At 39.3% G+C, this 27,916-nt stretch overlaps 1 protein-coding gene across 1 annotated transcript; it reads right to left on the reverse strand.

The window, feature by feature from the left end:
- Positions 1-1,150: 1,150 nt before the first annotated feature.
- On the reverse strand, positions 1,151-27,746 carry SUCLA2 (succinate-CoA ligase ADP-forming subunit beta). Its single transcript, XM_064440863.1, has 11 exons — positions 27,595-27,746; positions 25,420-25,603; positions 12,264-12,363; positions 11,909-12,071; positions 8,997-9,125; positions 8,395-8,533; positions 6,878-7,039; positions 6,654-6,796; positions 3,948-4,068; positions 3,549-3,637; positions 1,151-1,967 (listed from the first exon to the last, which is right to left on the reverse strand). Exons 1-11 carry the CDS (start codon positions 27,679-27,681, stop codon positions 1,893-1,895), a joined length of 1,392 nt encoding a protein of 463 aa, XP_064296933.1. The 5' UTR covers positions 27,682-27,746; the 3' UTR covers positions 1,151-1,892.
- Positions 27,747-27,916: the final 170 nt, after the last annotated feature.

The following is a 27,916-nucleotide window of genomic DNA, read 5'->3' on the forward strand; positions in this document are numbered from 1 at the left end:
AGTTTTGCCTCCATTGTAGTCCAGTATTTGTACTAAAAGACCATTTCCATTTATGTCATTTATGGCAAGTCAGGTCACTTTTGTCATGTTGCCCCTCCCTCTCATTTAGAGAGAATTAGGCTGGTATTTTAGGTATGTTTAAAAAAAAATTACCTCCTGTTGAACCTGGAACATTATCATTCCACACAGATTTTAAAAGTAAAAAAAAAAATAAGGCTAGAACCAAACCCACGTGCCAGAAATAAATTATATTTTCTAAGTTATTCAATGCTTAACAAATCTTTTCAAACTAGTTCTCTGCAAATCTATTCAAGGCCATTAAATAAAAGCAATTCCAAGCATACCCACAATCCCAGTCAACAGCATGCAGCAGTCAGTTGTGAGAGACCAACTAGGATCAAAAATAATTGTTTAAGTTCAGAGCGAATTTAACTTCTGCTGATTTTCTTTAGTAATGCCAAAACACTACTGAAATACACCACACTAGTTTAAAGTTTCTTCATTTATCACCCTATCTACCTCAAACCCCGTATGGTTGACTGTAAGTTTCCCCACATTTCATATAATCCTTTTAAGTCCGTAGTTCATGATTATACATTTCCCATTTTGAAATCCCACCAGAGAAGCCTTCATTATTTTGTGATAAAACTACACTATCATTAGCCAAGAAAACAGCATTTTAAATTAAAAAAAACACAACTAGAAAACACAAACACAAAATGAGTAATAGTAATTTAACCTTGTTTAGAAACTAAGTGGTAAATGGCTCACCATCCAAGTTCCAAGTTCTATGTAATGCCAAAATCAACAGCATTGTAAGGTGACAAAAATTAACGGTTAACACTATATTTGTTAGTAGAAGCAACATTTCCCCAAAAAGCAACATTTTCCTGCATATTTGTGTGTGCAGAGATCAGTTATGGCCATTTGAGTAAGATGTTATATGTATGATACCTGTCCAAGTTTTCCAACACAGGGTGAGTTCACATGTTCTCAGTCACACAATGCAATTTTTTTTCCTCCTTGAATAACATATGTGTTATTGTAAATTTACTCCTAAAAAGCTTTTAGCTTGCTAACTTAAATTATGGCTTAATCCAAGAGTGTATGTAAATTATCAAAATGGTGACATATCAAGAAAAAGACAGTAGAAGTTTTGAGAGACGTTTTATTAATGTACAATTTTTTTAGCAATGTACAATAGACTTTAATTCTCTATGCATTCTGCCTCCTTGAAGTTTGGTAAATGCCTGTTCATATATAAAACTACAAGATGCTTTTTTTTTTTAAGGACCAGAAATCGTGAAAATCTAAGTGCTACAGTATATTTTGTAGTGATTAAACACGTTGTCCAGAAGAGTTACCAGCCACTCCAGTGAAGCACTTCTAAAAACGTTTCTGATCAAGTTCAAATGCACCTGTTCATAAATAATGATTGGTTTGCTCATGTCCATTATTATACTGCTAAGTAGAACTGCCTCCAATATAAAATACCGTTTCAATACATTTCTCCACATGGACAACTAGATAATCTAGTCATATTTACTTTTAACCAAGGCTAATACAAATTTACAAGTAAAGTAACTTCAGAATTTATTCAGAATAATTATTTTTCAACCAGAAGCTTTACTTTGGACAACGCAGAAGTATATTGCAAGTGACATTCTGCAGCAGAAGCTTGAGGCTTGAGAACAACAACTAGGAAGGACTATATTTCAGCAATACACGCTTTTACAAGAACTCAGACCATTCTGAATGTTAACATTAAAGACCAGGTACTTCAGTTTGTGCGCCTGTCAATCAACACCTCCACACAAAAAAAAAAAGAAAAATATCCCACAGAGCACAGTATTTCAGAGAACATGTTGGACACTGGCATGACATTCCTCAGATCAAATTGGCAACTGAAATTTAACATCCACCTGAGCTTGTTTTGCTAAGGTTACTATTTCAGAGAGTTTCACCACCTGAAAAACAGAAAATAAAGACTTAATTTTAAAAAAGATCCTAACTTGAGTGAGCTTGACCAATCTTTTTAAACAAAGTAATGCCAGAGAATCATCAGCAAGATCTTAAAAGGAAGAGGGAGGGGATTCTGTTTAGTGCAGTTCTTCCTAATCACTTTTAAATGAAAGATCAGTCAAATCTTTTAGAAAACATCTTACACAGTCATACAATGTCTGGTTCTCATTGACAACCAAATATCTTCATAAAATGCTACAGGTTTTAAAGTTTATGTGCCATCTTGTTTTCTTGGGAGGTGCTGGGGTACCTAACTCACAAGAGATTCTAAGTATATAGAAGCGATTTCCCTTGAGTTTTTCTTGCAAGCATTTCTGGATCTTATTTTGACACCTTATGGAGCATCAGCTTCTCTTGCATTGTAGCTCAAAACTTCTATGAATTTCCTGCTTGGAATCAAATATTATAAGTAAGTGGTTCTTTAGGAAAAAAGATTCAGAACTGTAAGTTTCCCCATGATACAAAATCTACCAGATGCCCTCTAATTTTTTGCAGATCAAAAATTTTCATCTTCACTGTTGCTACATATTTGTAGTATGTTTTTCTTACCCACATTACTTAAATTCAAAAGCACATAAAATACTAGTTAGCTAGAATAATTTACAGACATCTGTTGAATATTTAGGTAGGTAAAAAATACTTTTAACATCACTGGTTATAACCACTGCTTTGATGCTCAGTTTATTACTCTGATCTATCTTCATCGCTTTGTTTATCCCACTCACTGCATCATCTTATATAAACCTGTTTAAGGAATTACCTACAGGCAACATACAAAACCAACTATAACCCTTTCAAAAAGTGCTTCCACAGATACAGATAATTTAAGATTACAAAACTAATTTTAACTCCATGTGCATGGCTCCGTGATTCAGCTGAGAATTTCAGATTCAGCAGCAGCTTTAGCAGATGCATTATGTAGATGCAATATAGCTTGGACACCTATGCATACTCCCCTAGGGAAGACTTCCATTGACCTAACCAAAGCTCAATCAGCCTAGCAGGACGTAATATTATTCCTTAAAACAGAGGGCCATACTGCCAAGCTAAGCAAGTTCTTCCTCCAAGCAATCCACAGCTGCTTCTAGAGCTTCAACCCCAGGAAACAAAGCAAAACAAAACACAGACACGCACCCAGAAAAAAAAATCACAACCAACCTGTGTCAATGATTTTTCAGCTACCTCAATTTAAATATTTTCTCCAAATAAATACAGCTAAGTCTTAGCCATTCCCCTAGCAAGGAGAGGGACTGATCTGGTCATTTACCCTTTTTTATTTTTTAAACTTATTTTTAACCTGCTTTTCAAAGGGGGGGTAAGAGAAAGAAGAGTCCTAACCACAGAAATTTCTGACTGTGTAGTTCTTTCCTTTCAAAATATGTACTTACTAATTTGTAAAACATTTGCTTCAGGCCCTGATAATAACTGGCACTGTGACTTATCCTAAGCAACCATTACCTGATTGAATGAAGTTTCCGCAACAGACGCTACATTCTGAAAAGAACATTAGTAACGAGCTATCTTACCATTTTTGCAGCTTCATCCAAGTCATCACACGCAAGGATTTTGAGGCCACTAGCTGTTATTAAAGCTTTGGCATCATCAACCCGTGTACCTTGAGAAACAGATAAAACGCCACTCTTACTGAACAGGAGACTACTACGAGAGTATTCTCATATTTTCTGGGAAGCCTGTTCGAAAAGTTAGTCAGTCAATAAATCTAGAAGACAACAACTTTAGTAGTTATAAAAGCCAGAAATCTCTTTTTATTAACTTGCTAATCCTCACCATCTAAATTCACAGTTTCCGTTATTTTTCCATTGTCTTCAGCTTACAGGCAACTTGCTACGCAATATATAAGCTCAAGGACATTTGCCAATATGGACAGAAATATATTTAACATGTTCTGAAGCACACTCACTCACCTTGCAACCGTACCACAATAGGTATTTTTAGGTCCAAATCCTTTACTGCCATAACAATGCCTTGTGCTATCACATCACATCGCATAATGCCACCAAAAATATTTACGAGAATAGCCAGTACCTACAGAATCAATGACAATATTCACATTAAAAAAAGCCAGAGACACATTGAAGAAAAGCACCTCTCAGCCTAAGGAAAGTTCAAGCTCCATAAGTACAATAAGGGACTCTGCAAAAGAGAGGGAACATTTCTGTTCTAGAGAACATCAGCAACAGAAGTAGTTCTATGAAGTCACATACAGCAGAACAGTTACCTCAGGAAAACCCTACTGCAAAAACGCCCATCTCAGGAAACTTCCACATTGTCCTTCAATCCAGCATGTATGACAGGCAATAGCCATTTCTCTTACTCAGAGTGTATAGACACTTGAAAAGACACACACCCATTTTCTGTACAAAGCCAACACTGTACATTACTTCAGAATATTCTGAGCATGATTAAAGAAAGCTGTTTGATTTGCTTGAAGAAAATCAAACAGATGAAACTTAAAGTCATTTAGCAACTTCATTTGTCAACTGTTTATCTTTTCATTTTTGACATTGCTCCAGCAGAGGTACTTCCCACACTAGTATCTCCACGTACTGAAGAAGCCACGCTAAAGAACACAGAGAATTTACAAAACTCATACACAAGACACTGTTTATACAGTTTACTTAAAAGCTAGCATGCTTAGAGATAAGCTATCTGGAAATATGTTGCATTCAGGAGGACTAAGCTGAGGTTAAGGGAAAGTCTTTTCCTACTCAAATGGTAGAAAGGAGGGGTAAAAAGATTGCAGTCAATGGTGAAAGCTGGAATAAAGTAGGAGCAAAAATGGGTAGGCAGCCTTGGAGAACAAAATAAAGTTAACAAGACAAAACATTAATATGCAACTGGTTAATAAACTGTAGCTTGCTTCTCATTATCTTGCAATTAGACCAGCTCATCTGTGTGACAATGTTCTTCCTCCTGCTACTAATGGGTAGAAGCAACTTAGACTGGCACCCCAGAAGGCTGTTCCAAATAACCCCTGAACTGAACCCAGAGCACAGTCCATGACACCAGTGTGCTGTACTGCTGTTTGACTTTACCAGGAATCCCAGCTACAGTCATCGTTTTTAATAAAACAGTGAGCAGCTGAAGGAAGGCAGAAAGGGAAAGATATATTAAGAACTCTGGACACCCTCTGCCCATGCATCAGCAGAGAATTGGCATTGCATGAACTTGTCCCAAACCAACAACCCTCATTCTTCCTTGTTTCTTCTCTTCTCTCTGTAATTCAGGTGCTCTGTGCTTGTGTCCTTCACTTTTCCCTCAGTTTGATGAAACAAGATAAAGAACAAGACTTATGAGGAACAGCTGAGGGAGCTGGGGTTTTTTTAGTCTGGAGAAGAGGAGGCTGAGGGGAGACCTCATCGCTCTCTACAACTACCTGAAAGGAGGTTGTGGCAAGGTGGGTGTTGGTCTCTTCTCCCAAGTAACAAGCAATAGGACGAGAGGAAATGGCCTCAAGCTGCATCAGGGGAAGTTTAGATTGGATATTAAGAAAAATTTCTTCACTGAAAGGGTCACCAAGCATTGGAACAGGCTGCATCAGGGAAGTGATCAAGTCACCATTCCAGGAGGTATTTAAAAGATGTATAGATGTGGTGCTTAGGGACATGGTTTAGTGGTGGACTTGGCAGTGTCAGGTTTATGGTTGGACTCAATCTTAACATTCTTTTCAAACCTAAACTATTCTATGATTCTCTAACACTCTTGCAGAGTGTGTCAGACACTGCATTTGTTACCAAGTCTTACTAATGGGGAAGAGACTAAGCTCCCCTGTAACATCACTAACTGTTTCTGTCCCTTTTCAAAGATGAACAAGTGGTGCATGAAATTCTGACACAAAACTAGTATACCATTACCAGGTCTGCAAGTCACTCCCAGCTTTTTTGGTTGTCTCTTTTTCATATTTTTCTTTCTTTTAAAAAAGGTCGCAAACTTTCATTGAGTTCCCACTGGGATTAACACCTCTATTTAGACCACCAACCCAGTCCTCACAGTTTTTATGGGGTGGTAAAGCTCGTATTCTAGTTTCAACTGATTTATTATTTTAATAATAATCCAACACTTCTGATAAACTTTCAATAGGATAAAACATTAATGCCCCTTGAAGCCAGTTACAAAGTTATTTTATCTTACATTACATATAATTAGTACCTTAGAAACTTGTTTGTGCACAGCTCAGTGAATATTCATCTCTACAATTCTATGCGCAAAACAGACCCAGCTGCAAAACAGGCCCAAAAGCAAAAAGAAAACAAAACAAGAAGAAATGGAAGCCAATCTGAATATGGGTTTCTCTTTAAACAGCAGGCGGGTGCAGTTTCTGACTCAAAGATTTCTGGAAAGATTCAAATACAGCTGTAACCTCAACCAGAGGACACATAATTGCCTATTCAGTACACAGCCAGAGAACCTATTTTTGAAAAAGGGAAAAAAAATTCAACAGGTTTTCAGGCCTTCTTCATTTGCACCAAGATTAAGCTAACATCTCCATTTTCTTCCCTCTTTAATTCTGTGCTTATGAAAACATGTTTTCTGGAGAACATGCATTGTCTTTCAAATCACAGCCTGTTTTACCACTGTGTAGGACCTTGATATGCCAACTCTTCCCTCACCTTTTTGTCAGAGGTAATAAGCTTAAAGGCTTCTGTCACTTGCTGCACTGTAGCACCACCACCAACATCAAGGAAGTTTGCTGGAGTTCCGCCGTGAAGTTTAATTATATCCATTGTGGCCATAGCTAAGCCGGCACCATTGACTATATGAGAATAAAGATAACATTTAGGAATTCAGTTTATAAATCCATTAGGTCATTTAAAATTCATTAAACAGAACATACCTAAGCAGCCTATGTTTCCATCCAATCCTATATAGTTGAGATCTGCTTTTGCAGCGTCCCTGTCTCTTTGATCTTCCTGTGTCCAATCCTGCATATCAAAGATCTTCTTCTGACGATAGGCTGAATTACTGTCGAAGTTTATCTTTGCATCCATACACATCACTGAAAGGAAAAAAACCGAAATCATCATTTAATACTAGAATAATAGCTCAACTGCTACATGAATATGTATGATCAGTCGAACTTGGCAGCTAGCTCATGCAGTCCAAACAGTTTTGCTGAAAAGACACACTTAGCACTGTGTGCAAATACAAGATTCTCTCCAGTTTACCCGCACAATCAGTTAAGTCCCTTTAACTGCACAAAAAGGAAAGATAACTGTATTTCTTGAGACACTAAAATCAAAGCAGCTTACAACAAGCTGTTTGATAAGTCTGGACAAGTTATGTTTCAGTAATTAGCATAAAATTAATCCCTATGGAAGGTCTCTGTTTTGAGGGTTTTTTTTAATCCCTCTTAGTTTTTTGCTTTCAGATTAAATATATAGTGTGTACGTGCATGCATGTAAGCACACTGAAACACAACAAAAAAATATCTGAGTTGGAAGAAAAGGTGTCAGAAGAATACACACAAAAGTAACTTTCACTTAGATATAGGCGGTGACACATAAAACCTAGAGTATTCTTTACATCAGAATTTAGTTTCTGTCTGTACAAATGCAGGACTTCACTGCTACCCCTCACTACAGATGATACAAAAACAACAAGACATGAGAAACAGATGGGAGAGACGGCTCCATACTGTTCATTTAAGCAGTATTATTTTAAAAACCAACCCAATAACAGTAGAGTTACTGTAAGCTTCGATGAAGGAGCTACGTCCATGTTTAAATTTAAAACTGTTGTACCTGAGTTCAAGTACAAATATTCTCCACAGATTTATCTTTCAGTAAGAGGGGAATTGGCTGTGATTGAATATTAACTAACTATTCTACAGCTAGGTATGCTAAAACACTGATAACATCAAGATATCACTTAAACACTTACAGTCTTTCAATACATCAAACATCAAACTCAATCAGTCATTCTGATGCCTGAGTAGTAAAGGCAGGAGATTTCTAGGAGATGCTACTATTCTGGTTACCTTTTCAGTACCAACTCTGAATACAGATGGTGGCTCAAGTTTCAATTCATGAATTTTGAAAAGACCCAATTTCCAGGAATGCCTTATGCTGGGTAGCCAAACACTCAAGAATGGAAGATGTGTTCTTTTTAAATAAATAACAAGATTTTAAAAAGGAAGCTATTTAAACTTAAGATCCTACTTAGCAAGTAAGAGCAGATATCTACTATGCTTAGATTCTCAAATTTATATGGCTTATTAAATTTGTTTTTCAGCATACCATGTTAATGCTAAGTCCTCTTGCTGTACACAGCTGAAGTTTTAGAAGTGCAAAGCAACTAAGATATACAAAAATGTCAAGCTATTACACAAAGAACAAAAAGAAGAAACGTTACCAACTCCTGATGCATCTTCCACCATAGGATTTATTTCTATCATGGTAGCATCATACTTCAGAAAGAGATTATATAATTTGATCATATTTTCAGCTGCTTCATCTACCAGATTAGGAGGAAATCCCATTTTTTGGGCAAGCTGAAAGTAAAAGATTGGTTATCAGTTAACTGATGTTCAGGGTTTGATTTAGTTACAAATTAGGAATGTCCCAGTTTAGCTATTATTTCAGCATCAACTGAATTTGTAGATGTAGAACCTTTCCTGTCTTCCGGGGGGGGGGGGGGGGGGGGGGAAGTAACTCTTGAGTTTGAAAAGATTGTTTTCAATACAAAACACTGCACTTACCCTAAAAAAGAGCCAGTAAAAAGTCATCATCATATGCCTTTACAAAGCTATATAAAAGTTAGATAATGCACTGCCAAGCAGAGTTGGATTAACATTGACTATCACCTGGAAGTACTTAAATATCTAGTTCAAATCTGTTCCAAAATGTCAAAAAGGTTTAAGACAGCTCAGCAGGATGAATGCACGGACACTTTACAAAATTTAGAAGCAACCCTCCCATCCTCACTAATGTGTACTTTTCCACATTAACAATTACCCTAACAGCTTGCTCCTTTTTTATGCCTTCTACTATATCAATGGGTTCCTTAATTATCGCATCAGGATTCTCTGCAGCAACATCTTCAATATTAACACCACCCTGAGAACTGCCTATCAGCACAGGTCCCTAGAACAAAAAGAAAAAAAAACCATAAGTAATTTTATACCACACAATTGAAACTTAGTTCTTCGTGTAAAATACCTCACAGCAATAAAACCTTGTTGTTAGATGGAAATTTTTTTATTTGGGCATTTTACTTGAATGCTCTGAGGATAATGTTACTATCTATTCAATACATCTATATAAAGCCTTTTGATAATATTTTCCAAATTTTAAGGTGTATGTTGGGTCCAATTTCTTTTAACAAGGAAAACTTTTCGTTGTATACACTGTAGCAGAGCAATTAACACAGACATCCTAGTTTTAAATTTTGATAGAAAGATTCAACTTAGTAGTCACATGCATTTTATCGTCTAGGTTGTCACCAGAAAAAGAACAGCCTTCTCATCTCCCCCTTCTCCACTCACCCCTACACAGACACACACCGAATGCCAGACACACCCTTATTCATTTCTGCCATGCTCCAACTCCAAGGACAAATCCAGGTCTGCAGAACCTAGTGACAAATTACTGCAAACTATTCCTGTTCAGTAGAATCCCAAAGCTCAATAACTATAGCCATCACTGAAAGTAAGCCACAGAGCTCTGACAAAACAGTGCTCAATTATTCAATAACAGAAGAAATTAAGAAACCAGAATTTATATTTGCAGCAGAGATTTTTTGAGAAAGCTGTCTAAATCTCAACAAAAGCATCAAGGACTCTCTGCCACGGGACCTAGAAATCTCTCCCCATGGGAACAGTCCTCCAGTCTACAGTAAAGACATACTCTCTTGTATCATCTCAACCTACCCTCCCTTATTGCCACCCATGCATGGATTATGACAGCTGGTGTACTAAGGCAGCATTTCGTATCAGCACAGGTCTTAAACATTAAAACAGCCTTATAACTGCTGACAGTTAGCTGGAAAAAGTATGACACTGGTTCAGAAGACATGCTTAATAACCATACCATTCCCCTCCCACCACCATCCTTTCAAATTGGAACTTATAGATGGTGAACTATCCTACATCTAATAGCAAGGTTCAACACAATGAACATTTCTGGATTTTCCTATCCTGAACAGTCAGGAAGCTACAAACACATTATGAAAATAACTCATCACTCCACAGAATTGACCAAAGTGAACAGTTGTGCTTAAAAATATAAGAAGTCTTGCCCCTATTGGCAAATAACATCAAGTTCCACTTTCAACTATTTTACAGACTTTTTTCCCCACTTTAAAGGAAATGGTTTGCAACAACATCAGGAATACACACTGTGTGCTATTCAACCTTCATGCTTCCTTCTTTTGAAAGGCATTTCCTCATCATAAGCATCCTAGACAAGTTAAAGCAATTACAAGGACATTTAAAAACATGCCTTATGAAGTCAGCGGTAAAAACAAAGCACGTCCCTATCAAAGACAATAATTCACACAGTTATGCTCAACATACACTAATAAGATATTTTTTTTATACAACAGCAAGAACAAGTCAGGAAAATATGTTTCGCTTCTTTATCTAATTTGCATAAATCAGTTACAGCAAACCTCATTTCCATAAGGATGCTTGCTTATTGCTTACACAATTTTAAGATTAGAAAATCCAGCTCTTAACAGTATTTTAATGCCACCTTGTGGTAAATCTAGAGTGCATACTGTAACTTTTGTATCTTCCCTGCTCTATTACGAGTACAACAGAATGTAGGTACCCAAGTCACATAACTGTACTAAAAACCAATACAAGTGATACTTTCCTATCAGAAAGAACACTACAGAGGAAGAGGAAGAAACAAGTATAACATTAAACTCCTAATCTTGCAACAAAAAAAAATGACTAAGACTAGTTTCCTCATTCCTCCACAGAAAATTATTTCACAGTCATGTCAGCTACTCTTCTAATTACTAAGCACAGTGCCTCTGCAAACTCTTAAGCATCTGGATAAACCAAACTCAGTTTTTGTTGAGTTTCAGAAAATAAAGTTCCAAGGTCTGCTTTGCCCTGGATTTGCTGAGGTTCTCTTGTAATTCATTCATCCAGTAATGAATGGAATCAATTATCTAGTAATTCATGCTCCATAAGGGAACATGTCTGTCAGAAGACACACTGACACATTTCAGTAACTGGGTTTGAATTACAGCCTAAAAAACTACATACCCACACATACAGAACCTACAAGCAGGAGAGACTATGGCTTTCATCATCTTGAAAGCTGTGAAGACAGACCTCTAGGCCCAAATCTTCTTATCCATTCCTGAAGAATACTGGCATAAGAAGGCTACCAACACTCTAAAAACTGAGGGCCACACCTGTGCACCTCTAGGAGCTCCACGCACTGGAGAAAAAGGATGTTTGTTTTATCCAGGACCCTTGGTTCTTCCAGAAGACTTTTATTTATCTTGTTCCTGACACTCTTACATAGCATGTACACATACATGCACACACATAACTGTATTTTTACTAGGAGCATCTGGTCGACAAGTGCAAACTAAAACCAAAAGGAAAATAACGCACTCATTCCCCCCATCTCCCCTTCAGCCGTATGACTCTGAACTTCAGCTGGGGCTGCCAATACTCACTTATTATTCCTTAAATTTAAATTGTATCATTACATTTTTAAAGCATTTAAACACTAAGGCAATCATACAGTCAGAGATACTAGGAAAGAAAATTTAGTTCATGTATATTTCTGATTTTCAAAAGCAAGTGATCAGTACAGTAAACAGTTTTGTGGGTTTGGTTTTTTTTTTGTTATTATTTCAGCTATAAAAAGTTAATTAGTTTAGTTCTATTTCTAACATTACTCACTTGAAAAGACCTTTCCATTGTTATTGCAAAATAGTATTCTCTCCTGGGATATCTGCGCTCACAGATAAATACTTGATTGCATATCCTGCCCTTTTCTCCTGTCTGCTTGGTAAACAACTTCTTTCCAATCATTCTGGAGGAGATATCTTTTGCTTCTTCTGGACTAGAATAAAAGAAGCTCAGAATGTGACAAAGAAACTGCTGGAAAAAAGAAGTAGCACAAAAAAATCTTATCTAATTTCTGTTATTTTAAGGTTAATAATTAAAACACTGATTTTAATCTAAGCAATAGGTTCAATTCATAATGTGAAACTGAAGTTTTTCCACTTGGTCAGATAATTTAGAAACAACTTACGAAAAAACTATTTTCACTCCTCCTTTGAGGCCACCTTCAAATGTTCCTTTTCCTCTACCACCAGCTAAAACCTGTGCTTTTACCACAAGATCCTTTGAACCTAGAATGAAAGAAAACCCAAAATTTGTCATCTGTGACTACACAAACGAATTGCCACAGGTAGAATAATAAAGGCTGTTTTCATTTTATTGCACTTTTCCATCCCCACACCCTCCCGACTCAAAACACAAATATGTGAATCAAAGGCTGTACTGTAACTCACGTAGGTTATTCCAAAAGTCTCAAACCATCCACAAATTGCAGCTTTAGGCTGTTCTGTGAACAAACCTTGGTGAGTCAGTATCCAAAACTGTTGATACATTCAGTGTTCTGATACAAATGATTAAGCACACAGTAAGAATTGGTTAGTACCTCACAGACTATTAACAAGACTAAACTGAATATCTGACACACCATAATCCATGGTTTGCCTCAAGTCAAGTACAAATACCCTATATCTGTAACCACTATCTTCTCAGCAATGATATGTAGCTATGGCACTTACCCAAGTCAGCTTGCGGGTCCACTATGGCTTCCATTCGCAGAGCACTGATGCATAAGCTTGAGTGCTTTGCAGAAGTCAGAGGCCTAAGCAAATCCACTATTTTTCCCAGAACAGGCAGAGTAAGCCCTTTAGCTGGCAGTAACTGTTTAAAAGTCCTTTACAGTATATTCTTCTAGGTAGGGGAGACCGTGCATTTGAGTTTAAGAAGTGAAGTATGAGAATATAATCAAAAACAACTGGGATATTCTGGAGTGTCATTGAAAGTCAAAAAGCACAGAAAAAAGTTCATCAAGTCATTCAAGGTGATAAAGGAAGAAAAATACAGCCCTGAGTTATTATTCAAGTTCAATTGCACTGAATACACTGCAGAGAGCAGCTAGACTGCAAGATGTTAAGAGTTGCCCCATTCACATTTGTGCAGCAAGCCCCATCTTTTCTCATGCCACCATTAGCTGAGCCACTCTGGTCTTTCTGAGCAAAGACAGACCTTGCTGTTCTCTTTGATATGAAAAGGCAACCATGGAAAAGCATAAAAAATACAGTACTCGAGCAAAACTAGCCACTATGCATACTGAAAAAGATGATGGCAGACACAAAAACAGTTGTGTTGATTCTCATTTTGACCTGCATCCTGCCTGGCCAGATAAAATTAAACTTGCATAATATCACAAGCTAGGGTGCCTATAAGCAAAGGGAATGCTCAAGTTACTACTCCCAACTAGCTACCGGTAGATTTTACTTCTTGACTGTCTACCTAACAAAAGATCTCTGAATTCACAACTGATATTAAGTTCTTTGGCACAAGAATCATGAACGTTATAAACGCACAAATATATGTTGATTTACTATGGTCTATTACATAATATTTAATTCACTTCCTGAAGATAACTACTTTTATTAGAAGTCCTAAGCTACTAAATACTAGCAAACACGTAAGTTAACATGCTTTATAGAAGCCACGCAAAACATGACTTAACTTTTATGCATTACTTTAAGTACAAAGCTTGCTTTAGGAAACACTAAGCCTCATGTATGAGTAAGATTATAGTGGCTTCATGGATAAATGAAGCCACATACTGCAACATGTGAGCTTAAAAAAGTTCCATCCATTTGAAAACAATTTCCACTGTATGTACATACAAACACAAAACTGGGACAAGCATAACTTCTTAGTGTTAGTATAAAAGAGAGAGGAAAATACTTTCTCTTCTGTGAAGAGATTTAAAAAAAACCACCACACAAATCCCACACTTGCTCCCTTGCTCACAGAGTTTCCACCTGGGCTCCTTCACAATGATCTGAAGTGACTTAAATATTTGAGATTTAAAATATTCACAGCATTATTTTACTATTTTGAACTTTCTACAGAAGTTTTGTATCTGAAAGATTTGGAAGTTATCTACTTAGTAATCAAGACTAAGAGATTTAACTTACAGTCTGCTAGGAAGTTCAGAAGAGATGGTGCTATTTCCCCACCCTACTTTTCAGCTCCTACACTAAGTCCAGAAGGTAAAAGCTGCTTCTACAGAGAAGTTTTCAGGAAAGCCATGGATTTCACCCACAAGCACCTTCTTTTTTGCTAGGAGGAGTAATTGCGACAAAAACCAGAATCTGAACAAGTCAGGACCAGACGACAACTAAAGCTCCGGTAGGATCTCAGCTGGAACAATATGTTTAGCTCTGGGCATGATCATAGTTTTCAATGGGAAAGACTGGTTAGTAGGATGATCACTGTAATGAAGACCTCCCTTACAAGAATAAACTAAAGGAGTTTGGCACTTCTTTAAATCTATTAAAGGAGAATAAAGCAAGAACATGATCATGGTCTTTAGCCATACCTGGTGAGGGACAAAGCAAGTACACACAACTACACGTACATCATACATTTAGTTGCCTGCTCTACACCAGCCAAAACCAAAAGTCACCTACCAAGGGAAGTCAGTTTTTAAATGTGCAAGAAAAAAAGACATTTCTTTACACAGAAGATAGTGAAGCCTGCCAGGAGACATGAAGGAAGAATAGGAGATTCAAAAGGAACTGGGCAGAGATGTTCCCTCTGATACTCCTATTGGGCTAGATGCCCTGATACCATAGGATATTTCTTAAGAATTTAATTATTACACATGACTACACTTTAGCAACATAGAAAGACAAAAAAAAAGTGTCTGTAAAACAACTTTAAGCTTTCTGCAATCAGTTTTGGCCATAACAAAGTTGTCATCGGACTATCTCTTATGGAACAGAATGCAACGATTGTGGCATTAAATAAGCAGGGTAATAATGATTTGTAATTTGTTCTCCTACAGCACTGCAAGCAAACTAGCTGCTTGACTGCATAAACACATAACACTTTAAGGGTTATTTGACCAGCTATGTTTACAAGCAATTAAGCAGCATAGATGTACCTGAAACAAAATTTAAGATAACATGTCCTGAGAAAACCTTAGCTTAACCCATGCAGAAAGTTTATCGTTCCATAAACATTTTTTGCTACAGCTCCTACTTAAAGTGACCCTAAAACTAGAGGACAGAAACGTTTGGTCACACACCTCATCTGCAGTGTTACAGCTGCAGCACTGACACAGTCTGACACAGCAGAGAACTGCTGATACGCAGTAACCCAAGAAAAAACGTGGAAACCAGCAGCTAACATAGTTTCTACTCAGTATCAAGAGTTGTGCCCTTCTGTTTTGCCTACGCTGCTTTGAAATCCTGCTAGGCTTTTGTTTCAACGAAAAATAGCAGTTTCTGCCCTAGAGCAGGTATCCACATCCAAAGTTAGGACAGTTTATGCCAGCCAACGCTACACCGCAGCAGTTGCCCTACCCTGGAGTGAAAAGCTTAGGACAGGAGGCAGTCTCCTTTCTTGTGCCAGCATAAGCATTTGCACAATCATGCCTTGAAGCATATCAGAAGAGTGACTCCGCTGAAGACAAAAGCTCATCCAGCGGACAGTACTTTTGCAAGCCTGCGCACCGTGTGACAAGCACAGGGACACTGAAGTGAGCAGGACAGAAAGCAGGACATCTGCTTTCAGCAGCTGTAAAGCCTTAACACAGGGCACTAGAAAAAAAACAACAAACCTTTAGTACAGCTGTCTCAGGCAAGCAAGCTACAGACCAATGCACAAGACTCAGAACAAGAGTTTGTTAAGAGCTGCATTTCCATATTAATGGAAGTTGGCTCTAAAAGCCTATGTAAGCAAAACAGCCTGAAAAGAATCAGGAAATGTTTAGAAATCTAAGAGTAGATACCAATGAGAACAGGTGCCTGAAATCAGCAGAACACTGTGTTAGCGTCTGTCTCTTCAGGACAACAAAAATCTATGCAGTACGAACACTACAGGCTTCACCATCAACAATGGTGTATTATCTAGACAGTAAAAGAGTAATACAGCCAGGAAACAGCCCTATCTTCATTTCCAGCAATACTGATATTTATTTATTTATTAGGAGTAATTTCTGATTCCATAACCTAAGCTTTCAAACTGGGAGAAAGGGCTCTTCTCGCATGCATGCGTTGATCTGTGTAAAATACAATCTTATCATAAGCTTATTAAGACGCAAGCACGCTTGTTGTTCCGTTGTATCTCTGAAATTTTCTCAGCAAGTCTGATGATTAGGGCAGACAACCTTTATTAAAATGTTCTGCTTTACAAGTTTCCCTTCTGATTTTTGTCAAATCGTTTTAATTGCCACTTCTCTGCCCAATATTAATGGTAGCAGCAGTACTGCTTTCCACATATTATAAACACCTTCATGATAACTATGCAAGCCTAATGCGTTCTGACAAAACACACAACGGTAAAAGGCAGTGACAGGTTAATAACACAAGTGCCAATCACGTTCTTGACTACCATCCAACTGCAAACTCACCCTGGGAGAGAGACAGAGACCCACAGCTTTTGCCTCAGTTACTCTGTATTTAAAAGTTTTAGTTCAGGAAGAATATCTCTCCGTTTATAATGCAAACCACTTTTTTTCTTGTTGCACAGATATAATAAAAACTAAGTTTAAACAATATTATTGTATTTACTGGAATTAGAGAGGCAAAAGATAGGCTTGTAACTAAAAACGTATCATCAACAGAAGTCTTAACATAAAAAGTATGCCGACCCTAACTCTGCCAAAACAGGCAGAGAATGTCTTCAGAGTATACTGTCTGTGTTTTGTTAATTAGTTATTTAGCATTTAACTTCAAAATTACTTTTTTTTTAGCATTTGAAACTTTTCAGTGTTAGAAGAATTTTTGCATGCAAATCAAAAGTATGATTATGGCAATAATTATGTGCCAGGAATCATCATACTTTCACTGAAAGGACTATACCAGTTAGGAGAGCAAACAAGATGTTTCACGCCTATTACAAAATACTATTTTCTACACAAATACTTCATGACATTAATCAACTGCATCAAGTTTTTCATCAACTCACAAGACAGGTTTAATTTTGGCAATAGCTTAAAATAAGCAATTAAAATACAATGGTCAAAATTCTAATTTGCTGGTTAGATGAGTTATTTGAATTAGTATATTATTATCAACACCATGCTTTGATATTAGAACTTCAAAGAAGTGAAGTGCTATAGAAGAAAGAAAAGGCTGATGCAAAATGTAAGCTTTGGATGCCAAAAAAGTAGTGTTTGCTAGAAAGCAAGTAAATGTTTGGTTTCTAGACTACTAATGCTGGTTATCTAGAAATTTTGACCAGGTAAGCAGGAAAATAATTGGAAAAAAATTACTTGGCACTTATCACTACAGCACAGGTTTTATTAACGTTAGGGAAATTCGGCACAAGTTTGCCACCTTAGATTGTCATCCATGTCCTACAGCAAGTGAATAAATGCTTTGGAGCTTCAGTTTCTACGGACAGCCTAAAAGACATCAGTAACATAGTCAAGCAGATAATTCACAGAAACACAGAATCATTTAGGTTGGAAAAGAACTTTAAGATCATCCAGTCCAACCATTAACCTAACACTGCCAAGTCCACCGCCAAACCATGTCCCTAAGCACCACATCTATACATCTTTTAAACACCTCCAGGGATGGTGACTCAACCACAAGCCTGTTCCAATGCTTGATGACCCTTTCAGTGAAGAAATTTTTCCTAATATCCAATCTAAACTTCCCCTGATGCAGCTTGAGGCCATTTCCTCTCGTCCTATCGCTTGTTACCTGGGAGAAGAGACCAACACCCACCTTGCCACAACCTCCTTTCAGGTAGTTGTAGAGAGCAATAAGGTCTCCCCCTCAGCCTCCTCTTCTCCAGACTAAATCACCCCAGCTCCCTCAGCTGCTCCTCATAAGACACGTGCTCCAGACCCTTCACCAACTTCATTTCCCTTCTTTGGACATGCTCCAGCACCTCAGTGTTTTTCTTGCAGCGAGGGGCCCAAAACTGAACACAATATTCAAGGTGCAGCCTCACCAGTGCCGAGTACAGGGCCACGATCACCTCCCTACTCCTGCTGGCCACACTATTCCTGATACAAGCCCGGATGCTGTTTGGCCTTCTAGGCTGCCTGAGCACACTGCTGGCTCATGTTCAGCCGGCTGTCAGCCAGTACCCCCAGGTCCTTCTCTGCCAGCCAGCTTTCCAGGCACTCTTCCCCAAGCCTGTAGCGTTGCATGGGGTTGTTGTGACCCAAGTGCAAGACCCAGAACTTGACCTTGTTGAGTCTCATACAACTGACCTCAGCCCATCAATCCAGCCTATCTAGATCCCTCTGCAGAGACTCCCCACCCTCAAGCAGATCAACATTCCCGCCCAACTTGGTGCCGTCTGCAAACTTACTAAGGGTGCACGTAATCCCCTCATCCAGATCATTGATAAAGATATTAAACAAGACCGGCCCCAATACTGAGCCCTGGGGAACACCGCTTGTGACTGGCCACCAACTGGATCTAGGTCCATCCACCACAACTCTATGGGCTCTGCCATCCAGCCAGTTTTTCACCCAGTGAAGAATATGCCCATCCAAGCCATAAGCAGCCCGTTTCTCCAGGAGAATGCTGTGGGAAATTGTGTCAAAAGCTTTACTAAAGTTCAGGTAGACAACATCCACCACAGCCTTTCCCTCATCCACTAAGTGAGTCACCTTGTCGTAGAAGGAGATCAGGTTAGTCAAGCAGGACCTGCCTTTCATAAACCCATGCTGACTGGGCCTAATCCCCTGGTTCTCCTGTACCTGCCACATGATGGCACTCGAGATGAACCTGCTCCATAACCTTCCCTGGCACTGAGGTCAAACTGACAGGCTGTAGTTCCCCAGAACCTCCTTCTGGCCCTTCTTGTAGATGGGCATCACATTTGCTCACCTCCAGTCAACTGGGACCTCCCCAGTTAGCCAGGAGTGCTGATAATGATGGAAGTGGCTTGGTGACCACTTCTGCCAGCTCCCTCGGTACGCTTGGGTGGATCCCATCCAGCCCCATAGACCTGTGTGTGTCTAAGTGGTGTAGCAGGTCGTAACCATTTCCCTTTGGATTATGCGGCTTCATCCTGCTCCCCATCCCTGTCTTCCAGCTCAGAGGGCTAGGTAACCTGAGAACAACCGGTCTTACTATTAAAGACTGAGGCAAAGAAGGCATTAAGTACCTCAGCCTTTTTCCTCATCCTTTGTCACTGTTTCCCCCCTGACATCCAATAAAGGATGGAGATTGTCCTTAGCCCTCTTTTTGTTGTCAATGTATATATAGAAACATTTTTTAATTGTCTTTTATGGCAGTAGACAGATTAAGTTCTAGTTGGGCTTTGGCCCTTCTCATTTTCTCTCTACACAACCTCACAACATCCTTGTAGTCCTCCTGAGTTGCCTGCCCCTTCTTCCAAATGCCATAAACACTCTTTTTTCCCTGAGTTCTAGCCAAAGCTCCCTGTTCAGCCAGGCTGGTCTTCCTCCCCACTGGCTCATCTTTCGGCACACAGGAAGAGCCTGCTTCTGCGCTTTTAGGAGCCCAGCCTTCCTGAACTCCATTGCCCTTCAGGACTGCCTCACAAGGGACTCTGCCCACTAGGCTCCTCAACACGCCAAAACCTGCCCTCCGTAAGTCCAAGGTAGCAGTTCTGCTAATCCCCCTCCTTACTTCTCCAAGAATCAAAAACTCTATCATTTCATGATCACTGTGCCCAAGACGGCCTCCAACCATCACATCACCCACAAGCCCTTCTCTGTTTCCAAACAACAGGCCCAGTGGGACACCTTCCCTAGTTGGCTCCCTCACCAGCTGTGTCAGGAAGTTATCTTCCACATGCTCCAGGAACCTCCTAGATTGTTTCCTCTCCTCTGTATTGTATTCCCAGCAAACACCTAATAAGTTGAAGTCCCCCAGGAGAACAAGGGCTAGCAATTGTGAGACTTCTCCTAGCTGTTTTTAAAATATTAGGATATTTCATCTGCCCCTTCATCCTGGTTGCGTGGTCTGTAACAGACTCCCACAATGACATCTGCCTTGTTGCCCTTCCCCCTGATTCTTACCCGTAAACACTCGACCCTATTGTCACCATTATTAAGCTCTGGACAGTCAAAACACTCCCTAACGTAGAGGGCTACTTCCTTGCCTATCGCTTCTGAAGAGTTTATAGCCATCCACTGCAGCACTCCAGTTGTGTGAGTCATCCCACCATGTTTCTGTGATTGCAACTATATCACAGTTTTCCCGCTGCACAATGGCCTCCAGCTCCTGCTGTTTATTGCCCATGCTGCATGCATTGGTGTAGATGCACTTCAGTTGGACTGAAACAGGAAAAACGGATAATGGCAAAACAACCAAAAAGTATTAGCAACAAAAAAACAGGTGTGAGCTTTCAGTGTGACACAGAACAAAGGAAAAAAAAAACTTTATCACAGACTACCAAGAAGGTGAGGTGTGGCATACACTAAGGCAAAAAAACACCCCAGCTTTTGTGCCACTGTGTCTGAAATACCTATTCTTTTGAAGAGCTAATAAAGAAAAAACTAGTATTCTTACCTAAGAAAATCATTACACAAATTGTAGTAAACTTCAGTTTCTGACTAAGTCAAGCCTGAGATCAACAAATCTATTTATAAATCTTCTCAGGTTTACACATTACTTCTTTTCTTTTTAAACAGACACAGCTTGTGTGCTTAAGCAATAGATAGAAAAATAAAATAACAATGAAAACAACTTAAAGGGCCTGAAAAGAAATATCTATTAATCACAGAACTGTCTACAGGAATACAGCTAAGCCAATCACTTGAGTTATTCTGTAAAAGCATACCAAAAAAGAACATTCATTATAAACCACACTGCTAAGGAGATGGACTAGATCTCTTAAACTGCAATAGCAGAAGTAGCAGCAGAGAAGACTCCATTGTTTTCAGTTTCCTTTCAAGAAGGCTGCTGTAGAAAGGTGAAATGTTATGCAATCAGTTTCTCAACGCCTCCTACTCTGTACAGCTTTTTATTTTACTAAAATTTGACAGTCTGTCACGAGCATAGAGCCGTGGGATTCACTACCTTAAAATCCTACAAAACTACAGGAACACAAAACCTGCTTCAAGTTATTCATCACTTCAGAAGTCTTACCTCTCCAGTCATCATGAACAGGAATAGACCCTTTACATTAAAAAAAAAGCAGGCTTTTCTACAGACATACAATATGTCACACAACTGTTAACAGAGGAAGCCATCAGGAAACATCAAAACTTCAGTTATGGCAATACATACACTTTCATAGGTGTTGTCTTAAACAGCAATACTATACATTTCAAAGAGTGTGTTCTGCTGAGCAATCTGCTATTACACTGACGAAGCATCTGTTCAAGAAATAGTCTTTAGGTTCATTAGTCATGTTCTTGGTAACAAATGCATATCAGCTTCTAAAGTAGCATCGATCACAGTCCTAGCTGGAATGTACACACAGGCTGAGAGTAAACCATAAACTCAGCAGCAATCATTGAGACATACTGCAGGATCTTATCAACACCCTGGAATAGAATTTACTTAGCTCACTTTTCCAAAATTTAAGTGAGATGCTTATGTAACATATGAAAAGCCACATATTGCAAAGTCCACAAATAACTGGAAATACTTCTGTCTGGGGTTTTTTGTTTGTTTGTCTGGCAGTTTGTTTTGGTTTGGGGTTTTTTTTTTCATTTTGGTTTGATTTTGTTTTGGTTTTAAATCAACAAAGTCTTTAAAGAATTCAACAGATGCAAGTCTTCTCAGCTCTGAGTGGAATGCATTCTTTCAGTGATACAAACGAGATCTGGAGGTCTTAAATGGAGACAGTGAACTAGTGGAGGAAAAGTAAGCAAGAGTGACATTTACAGGTAGTCCAAAGCTACTCCCAGGGACCGAATTACTCAGTAGTAATTATTTTTAAAAAATAATAGGCTTCATGAACCAGTATGTGATAACAATTTCCTTGAAACGAGATGGAGGGCTCTTTATAGGGAAAAGCTGCTTGTGATAAGTAACAAATTCCAGCAATGACTCTCAACAACCAGACAAATATGAAAAGGAAAAGCTACATGCAAAATAATATTGTAATAATTACAATGGCCACAACAGAAAATATTTTTTAAAAATAGAAGAAAAACAATAATCATGTGCAGAATCCAGCTAGAAAAGAAATCTGAGTTGAAAACAGCACTTAAAAAATCTGATAGCTGCAGCAGAAATCATTTTTTTAAAAAAAAGGAAAAAATAGGGTTTTTTTCCTTAAGACTTTAACCGTATGTGATCTGTCATGACTGCTCAAAAGTTGCTCACAGCATCTAATTTCATCTCAGTTTCCTTTAAAAATATTCATAAAAATGTTATAGGGAAGAAAACAATGCAAGCTCGAATACTGTACTTCACATGTTTCAAAATTACTTCACATATAGCTAAATAATTTGCTCTTTTTACAACACTTTGTTCTTTAGCAGAAAAAATATTTAGTAAAAGAAAAACTGAGGGCAGGAGTATGGAGAAACAGCAACCTTTCTGGCTTCCAGACTATTTCATCTAACTTCAGCCTCAAGACAAGCATAACTTAGAAAGAAATTCTAACGAATTTAATTATTTTTGTTATTTAAATAATATTTAGTGTACTATTCCATCTAGGCTCTAAGACAAATTGCAACATTCATATGCTTCAGTTTCATCCTACTGCATACTAGTTACCTTGCAGTAGTAATAGTCCTCGGTTTGGTTAAGCTTTGGCTTCTTCATACAACAGGGTTACACTGACTTAGCTACAGCCACAGCTAAACTATGATAATCTCTGTTAATGAGAAGGTTGTATTTGTTATACACTAGGATAAAAAGTCACCCATTTCTAACTGGAGTGAGGTATCTGCAGGGAAAGAAATCCAACGCCAATCTCAAGTTTACAGAGAGCATGTTTCTGACTAAAGGTTATCAGGAGCATGTGGATCAGCACTAGGGAGACAGAGCAAGCAGTGTCACCTACTATCTTTGTAACTGTTTAGACAAACATTTGAAAAACCAGTTTAACACATAAAAAGAAGCAAAAGATAATCTGGTATCTACCAGCAACGACTCTTACACAACCAAAATAAACAATGAGCAGGTGGACAAAAAAAAGCAAGTTTCCTTTCCATTCTGCTAGAGATTCTGTTTGGTTTTCATTTGTCTGGGTTTTAAGTACATACTAACTGAAAACTAGTGGAGAAATGGCTACAATAACAAAGAAATCAAAAACACTGGAGGAAAGGATAATCTGTCACCATTCAGAACAAGTTCTGGACAATGTTTGAGCAATGCCTCAAAAACTCAAGCTCCTTCAGCATGTTCTCCTTTTGGGAAGTCTTCCCTTCCTCACCTCTAGTATCAAACAGCCATAGTGTCAAATACACACCAACTTAAAGTATATAGCTGACAACCAGAAGCCCTGAATTCCTTAATTCTAACTTACTAAAGGATGCTAACTTGTATAGTTCACAACTCCATTTTTCTGACTCCCAAGAAACTGCCCAGGGTCACAGGCTCCAGATAAAAGGCATACCTACAATGTCACATGGATGAGACAGAGCTACAAACCAGCAAACATACCTACTTTGCTACAGGACCCCTCTCTGAACAAGGAACAAAACCAAAGGAAACCTGACCTGCAATTCTCCCTGCTGTCTATTAAAGAGCCACAGGCAAAGGCTGTCTCATTTGCTGCTAGCAGGAGGTCTGTGCAGATATCAATGTAAACAAAGGGGTATGTCTGATTTATGAAGTTTAGATCATGCTACAAGCTCACCCCTAACTGAAGGTGATGGACTGAATTTTAAACCATTCTCAGAACAGAGGTATTTCAACACCCTTCTTTCATACTAATGAAGTTATAATTTTGTATCACCTGCTCTCTAATAGGAATAAGAGAAAGGAGGCAGGCAGACAGTATCTTAATTTCTAGGACACCAGATCTGAAGGAAAAGCAGCTTTTCAATTCCTTTCTACGTTACAAAGCAGCATAACTTGCTGTAGAAAATAAGTATCTTCTTTTTCAGATCTCATTTCTTGCATTAAATCTATACATGAAACTGAAATTAATATAAAAAAAACCTATAACCTCAGGAATCACTACAAATGTATCCACTTGGAAATGAAAAGAGATTTAGGCATTTGCATATGGGAGTGGAATATGACAAGCAACATCCTCCACTAAAACTGTGTGACTAACCTACTACATTTTTTCCCAGGGGAAAAAGCTCTAAACTAAAAAAAGAAAAAACTATTAAAGCCACAAATTACAGTAGCTGAATTCTATATTATATCCACATTAAACCCCAAAATTTTAAAGACACCCAGTAGGTAAAGTGGCAAATCAGAAAGTATTTAAGCACCAGGCAAAGGAGATTGGATGCCTTCTCCATCACCAAGCCAGGAATTTATAATATAACTACAAGCCATCAAAGTCCTCCCATCCTGCATGAAGTAGCTGCATTCTGCCAGAACAGCACATTCACAAAGGAACAGGATTTTTTCTTCTACAGCCTAAAGGGAAGTATCCTTTGCATCTTATGCTCTTGGACTACAGAAGCCTTACCTGCATCACCACTGAAGCTCTTCCCCCAAGATTTCCTTTAACCTTGCTTGAGAGTGAAAAGAAATACTAGATTTGCACAAAGTAGGGTCTATTACTCATCTCAAAGAAGTTCAAGTAGTTGTATTAGTCTATGCTAATACAATTTCTACCTGCCCTATTCCTTTTAAACAAGACTCATGGGTTACAGGGAAAGTATCTGCAGCATTTGGGATATAGGAAGGATGATGCCTGAAATATACAGCCTTCACTGGAAGTAGGGTCAAGCCCTTCCTTATTAGAATTTCAGGGACACAGTTTAGCTTCATAATTCAGTCTCGATACACAACCAAGTGTCTTTGCAACTAGGTCACTTAACTGATTTCACTGTGTGCTTCTGCACTGACCAATCTTAAACATTAGAAAACTTTGTATTAGGAAAATATCAGCTCCAAGATAAATACTCAAAACTGCAAGAAAGTTGCTTCACAGGAAAGGCTCTCTTTAATTAAAGAGATGGTATATTCAGAACTCCAAGAAATGTCTTACCAGGAAATACAGAAAAAGTAGTTACACCTTGTATCAATCCCATGCCTATATTGTATATGTTCTCTTTAATATTATACCTATTTCTTTTGCTATTTTGAAAGCTTCATCTGGTGTCCTGGCAACTAGTCCGTGTGGAACAGAAATGCCAGCCTCCTGCAACAGTCCCATGCTCAAGTATTCATGTAGTGACAGCCTCCTCTGTTGCTGTTGTTGCACCTGAAAGCCATGATTATTTAGTAGTCCTGGACTTCCACCAAGTACCTGAAGGAAAATAGGGGGGAAGGGGAAAAAAAAAAAAAAAAGAGAGAAACAGACAAGAAAAAGCACATGACCGTGTTTTGAAAAACTGCCCTCTTTGTTTAGGTTAAAAAAGTCTACATATTAAACAAGCATAGTTTAGTGTACCAATGCAAACACCTGAACACTTAATCCTACATTTGTGCATTATTACTCTTCCACATTAGTCATTCATGTCAGGTCTGGTTTTGGGAGGTTTTACTGGGGAGTGGGAAAGAGCTGGGGAAGCTGCTAGCAGTGACAAGGACTGGCAGGGTTAAAATGCTCGAGTATTTAGTCAGCATTTACGTACTTTAAGAAATATATCTATAGGGAGAAGAACCTTGAGGAAGTTTGGAAGCATAAGAGAACAGATAAAAGCATGCAGAATGAGTTCATTCACAAGTTTTGGTAGGTTGCCCCCTTCAGCCAAAGTAAGAACTAAGCCTTGGGGAGAAAGGGCAGCAGAAACTAAGTTATACCACCTCCAGTGGTTTGCTACAGAACAGACTCTTCAGCCTTCATATGACTATCATGAAAGAGAAAAAAAATAGCTATGAGCCATTTCAAACATCTACACTGAATTAGAGGGTTGCCAAAAGTGTGAGATAGCTTCAACATTCAAATGCTAAGTAAAATAAAGCACACCTAATATTCACTCCTGGAAATTCCAGTGTGGAATGAGTCTAAATTTCATTTCCAAAAGTGATGTAGAGAACCCCAAGAATTTATGATACATATTTTGTATAAAGCAAAAAATGAAGATAACTATTTTTCATTATAAAATATCAGAAGTGGTACTACATGAGCAGTGCCTTTCAAAAAAGAACAGCCACCCTACGGACTTTTAAGAAGACACTGATTTCCAAAGTATTCCTTGTAAAGTAACTATTTCATAACAAGGAAATTATCAAAGTCAAAAACGTTTGCGGCCTTTTTCATATTTCACTATATAGGAACAAGACCTTAACTTTACACACACACAAAAAAGCAAACCTACTGAATTCAGCTAATCCATGCACTGAAATTAGCACTGAAAGATTCAAGCCCAAAAGACTAAAGACCAAACTTAGATACCAGCAAAATTTTGCATTTATTTTTAATATTTTTTTTAGTATACACCATTGGCACAAGTACCACAAAAATCAGCCTGTATTAGGAAGCTGCTAACAGACTGGGGTTTTAAGATCCTGTTTCATTTTAAATAAAGCACACAAACAACACAAGAGCTTTACTATGGCATTTCAAGCTAGGGAACCGACAGAGCCTATTTAAGCTCCAAAGGCTTCCTTCTGCAAACAGGAGGCCCTTTCCTTGGCATGAAACCTAAGCGAAAGGTGCTGACTGCTGTAGCTACTGTTTCTGGCACTGACTGACCGGCCAGGCCCCAGGAGGCCGTGTGTAACACGAGAGGGGAACTCAAAGCGACCTTCCTCCATGTGTGGAAGGATAAGAAAGTCGCACGGCGAGTTACAAACTTCCAGACTCCCTAGCTGTTTTGTTTCCACTGCTTTCCAGGTGTTCTGCAACCAAAAACAAGACCATACCCCGAAGAGGCATTCACAGGGAACAAGAGCTAAGACTGGGGAGATGCGAGCTGGAAGAGTTTACTGGCACAGCCCGAACCCTCGTAGGCGTAAGGTGACGGCAGAGATGGGAACACTGGGATTTGCAAGCAAGTTATGGGAAGCGGGGGTTTGGAAAGGAAGGAAAACGGAACCAGGCCGGGGAAACCTGCCACAAACAAGAACATCAGCTGCGGGGGGACGCAGGCCAAAGGCGGGCGCAGGGCTGCCAGTCCCGCCGCCGCGACAGGGCAGCAGGCCAGGGCGGGACGGCAGCGGGAGCGGGATGAGGCGGCCGCTCCGCCCGCCGGCGCCTCGCAGGGAGCGACCCCGACCCCAGCTGGCCCGGGCCCGGCCCGGCCGTGCCCGCTCCGTCCCACCCCTGCTCTCCCGCTCCCGAGAGGCCGCTACCTTCGCCGTGGCGGTGCCCAGCGCGGTGCGGAGGCCGTTGCCCCTCAGCCCGGCCGACACCCGGCTGCAGATCATGGAGGCCGCCATGGCTGAGCCCCTTCGCCCTCAGGTGCCCCTCCCAGAGCGCATGCGCTACCACCGAGACGGAGGGGCGGGGCAGAGGGAACGGGGTGGGGCAGGAAACGCTCGCGCCACTCCTCTCCCTCAATGACAACAGCCCGAGGCGTGGGGGGAAGGGCGACTCTATGCTCCCCGAGGGTCCCGCCCGCCGTGCTGCCCCCTGCCGGGGCGGACTGAGGGGCGGGCGGCTAGCCGTCTTCCC

Source organism: Phalacrocorax carbo, chromosome 1, assembly GCF_963921805.1.
Source record: "Phalacrocorax carbo chromosome 1, bPhaCar2.1, whole genome shotgun sequence".
In the NCBI taxonomy this organism is placed as follows: domain Eukaryota; kingdom Metazoa; phylum Chordata; class Aves; order Suliformes; family Phalacrocoracidae; genus Phalacrocorax; species Phalacrocorax carbo.

Coding starts and splice junctions, on each gene's coding strand:
- SUCLA2 (XM_064440863.1), bottom strand. CDS start 27,681: ATGGCGGCCTCCATGATCTGCAGCCGGGTGTCGGCCGGGCTGAGGGGC. Junction 12,364..25,419: donor CAAAATAGCAAAAGAAATAG/GTATAATATTAA, acceptor CTTTCATTCTAG/GTTCAAAGGATCTTGTGGTA. Junction 8,534..8,996: donor AAAAGGAGCAAGCTGTTAGG/GTAATTGTTAAT, acceptor TTTTACTTTCAG/CTTGCCCAAAAAATGGGATT.